The 3,093-nt window shown below is 52.5% G+C and overlaps 1 protein-coding gene across 1 annotated transcript in view; it reads right to left on the reverse strand.

Annotated features, from left to right (window-relative positions):
• Positions 1-1,966: 1,966 nt before the first annotated feature.
• The window catches only part of PTCRA (pre T-cell antigen receptor alpha), a 24,265-nt gene continuing 23,138 nt past the window's right edge, over positions 1,967-3,093 (reverse strand). Inside the window, exon 4 of the mRNA XM_012640796.1 lies at positions 1,967-2,298. Within this exon, the coding sequence (XP_012496250.1) occupies positions 1,967-2,298 (332 nt within the window). The remainder of the gene's footprint in view (positions 2,299-3,093) is intronic.

Genomic DNA, 3,093 nt, shown 5'->3' on the forward strand with positions numbered 1-3,093 from the left:
GTGAGCCACTGCATCCGGCCCCAGTTTTCTTTTTAGTATGTAATCCAAGTCCCTTTTACTGCTCTATTATTTATTTGTTTGGATTCTGAGCTCCCAGAACGCAGGACCTTGGCTGATGAATGATTGTATTTCCCTTCCACCTCCCGAGCAACAATAGGTTGCCTGGCACAGGAGATAATCAGTAAGACTCCCATCTGCTGTGTCATTAAGAGAAGAGCGCTCTCGTCCTGGCTGAGTAGTCCCAGCTACTCAGTAGGCTGAGTTAGGAGGATTGCTTGAGCCCAGGAGTTTGAACTTGCGGTGAGCTATGATCATGTCACTGCACTCTAGCTGGGGCGACAGAGTGGGACTCTGTGTCAAAAAAAGAGGAGCACTCTCTGGGTCTTTTGGGCTGCTTCAGGCTGCCTGAGCTTAGTGTCCTATGGACACACACAGACCAAGGCTGCTTCTGTGGGAAGTTGTCTGCAAATTGCCCATAAAACTTTGTTCCCCAATACCTATGTTTCCTATGGACATTTATGCTATCTTATGAGACTTCAAAGGACTGAGGCCTAGGCCATGACTTGTCATTTTCTAACCTTAGGTTCTTGCTCAAAACAACTGTGTTAGAAACAAGGCATGTTGGATAGGCAGGGGCTGTGGCATGTGGAATTCCACAGCGTACAGGATCAGGACACCCTCCTGAGGCCCTCATGTTCTCTAGGCTTGATAAGACTTGGATAGGCCCAAATCCTGGCCATGGCCCTTGATTTACCTAGGCTCAGAAGCCCTCCTGGAAAATAACATTAAGCCAGCCACAGTGGGGATGGAGAGGCTGGGGCAGAGTAGCATTGGGGAATTTGGGCATGATGGGGAAAGAGGGAAGCCCTGCTTCTGGAATGGACAAATGGGCCTCTGAGAGGACAGTTATGGAGGCAAGAATTAGCTTGGCAGAAGGCCTGGGCTCAGCATCTAGGCTGACCGCTGGCAAGGGACATGGCTGGAGAAAGTCTGAGTCCCCCATCTTGGGGGAAGGTGCTAAGGTGGTGCCATTGATCCAGCAGACTGTCCTGTGGTACCCAGGGGAGATCTGGATTCACACGAGAGCACACAGAGATTCTTGGGATAATTACTGGAGAGGAACCTTGGAGAAAGGTTGGATTTCCTGCCAGCATTTGAGACGCACAGGTTACACTCCACTGTGCAAGCCTCATATTCTATCCGTGCAAGAATCTTGTTTAAGAAACAAAACAAAACCAAAAATCCAAACTCTTTAGTACTTGGATCAGAACTGATGCTCAATGAATATTTGTCAAATTAATAATGACCCTTAGTTGATTAATAACCTGTAAGTTTGGAATTACCATCTCATGCTTTTGGCATTAGAAACGATCCCATTACCTGGGAATCCTGGCCCTGTTCACTTCTGTCGAGTCCGTACAAGACCACAATCAGGCCCAGCACCCACCTTCCTGACTTCCTGGGCTCCCTGCCTTGACCTCTCACGGAGGTTGGGCGAGGGTGAGGAGACAGACAGAAGGCCTTGCCCAGTGCCTGGCTGTGGGGGAAGGAGACAGAGACGGGACAGTTTCCTCCCCAACTGCCAGCCCGCTCTGCAGTTCCCCAGTTCTCACTGTCAGGAAGCCCTCTTCTTCACATCAGCCTTCTCGATTTCTGCTTCCTCTAACTGCCAAGTTTCTCCTCCCAGGGCAGACGTGAATTCAAATATTTTTCATTTGCTTGTGTCATTTACATTCTTCTTTAATTGTTCTCAGTTTCTGCACCTCAAATGCCCCAGGACCTGGGTGGATCCCCCACCCTCGAGGGGCTCCCAGTCTTGATGGGAGAGACACAGCCTTTTTCCCCGGAAAGTCCTCAGTCTTGGGGGACAGGCAGAGCCCAGCCCCAGGAAACTCCGGCCTGCAGGAGGAGGAAGGTCAAGTACAAAAAATGCTCCTAGACTTGAGGAAGGAGTAGTGAGGGCGCATCAGGAGCACCAGCCCCAAGCTCGGCTGGTTGAGAACGTCCCCTCCTGCCAGACTGAGCTCCGGGGCTGCCGACCCGGACGGGCGTGATCGCCGCAGCGGCCGCGGGGCTGCAGAGCCCACAGCGGGCTGGGTGAACTGGCGGCCTCTCGTCCCTCGATCACCGCGGCCGGGCGCAGCCGGTGGGGGCCGAGGGCTCGCAGGCTGGCGGCCACCGCGGGAGAAGGCGGCGGGCAGGCGCGGAGGCGGCTGCAGGTCAGGAGCACGTCAAACAGCAGCAGCTTGAAGAGCAGCACCCGCAACGCCCCCAGCCGCAGCGCCTGGCCCGGCATCCCTGCGCCAGAAGGAGCCGGTTAGGAGCCTGCAGGAGCCCGAGCCCCAGACAGGGAAGAATGTCCCCCAGAGAGGGGCTTTGTCGTCTGCCCTTGCCATGCCCTCTCCCCATCGCCTCCCTCCTCCAGGGAAAGTCCTTCCTGGTGTCTAACCTCAGTTCTTACTGGTAGTAAGTACCTCCCTAGCCTTCATCTTATTTTATTCCTCAACAGTCAGGGGCAGAAGGGTGGGAGCTAGGCAGGAATTAGCGTCCAATGCTCAGAATTCTCTATTTGGTCAGGAAACAGAGCTGGATGGAAACCGACTTCATGTCTCTCCTTCCAGTGTTCTTTCCACCACACCAGACAGTCTCGAATTTACACAGGCTCTGATGCTGACATCTACCTGGGCTGCACAAGGAGGGTTTCAAAGACCCTTCTGGGCTGGTCTGATGGTAGTGGGTTATCAGAACTTATTAACGTTAGTGTCACCAAAATTGGTATACAACCCCTCATTGCTAACTTTGACTGTATTTTAAAAAAATAAAATTAAATCAAAAAGACCCTTCCTGGCCAGGTGCGGTGGCTCACGCCTGTAATCCTAGCTCTCTGGGAGGCCGAGGCGGGCAGATTGTTTGAGCTCAGGAGTTTGAAACCAGCTTGAGCAAGAGCGAGACCCCGTCTCTACTAAAAATAGAAAGAAATTAATTGGAAACTAAAAATATATAGAAAAAACTAACCAGGCATGGTGGTGCATGCCTGTAGTCCCAGCTACTCGGGAGGCTGAGGCAGGAGGATCGCTTGAGCCCAGGAGTTTG

Source organism: Propithecus coquereli, unplaced genomic scaffold (assembly GCF_000956105.1).
Source record: "Propithecus coquereli isolate 6110/MARCELLA unplaced genomic scaffold, Pcoq_1.0 Scaffold158, whole genome shotgun sequence".
Taxonomy (NCBI): domain Eukaryota; kingdom Metazoa; phylum Chordata; class Mammalia; order Primates; family Indriidae; genus Propithecus; species Propithecus coquereli.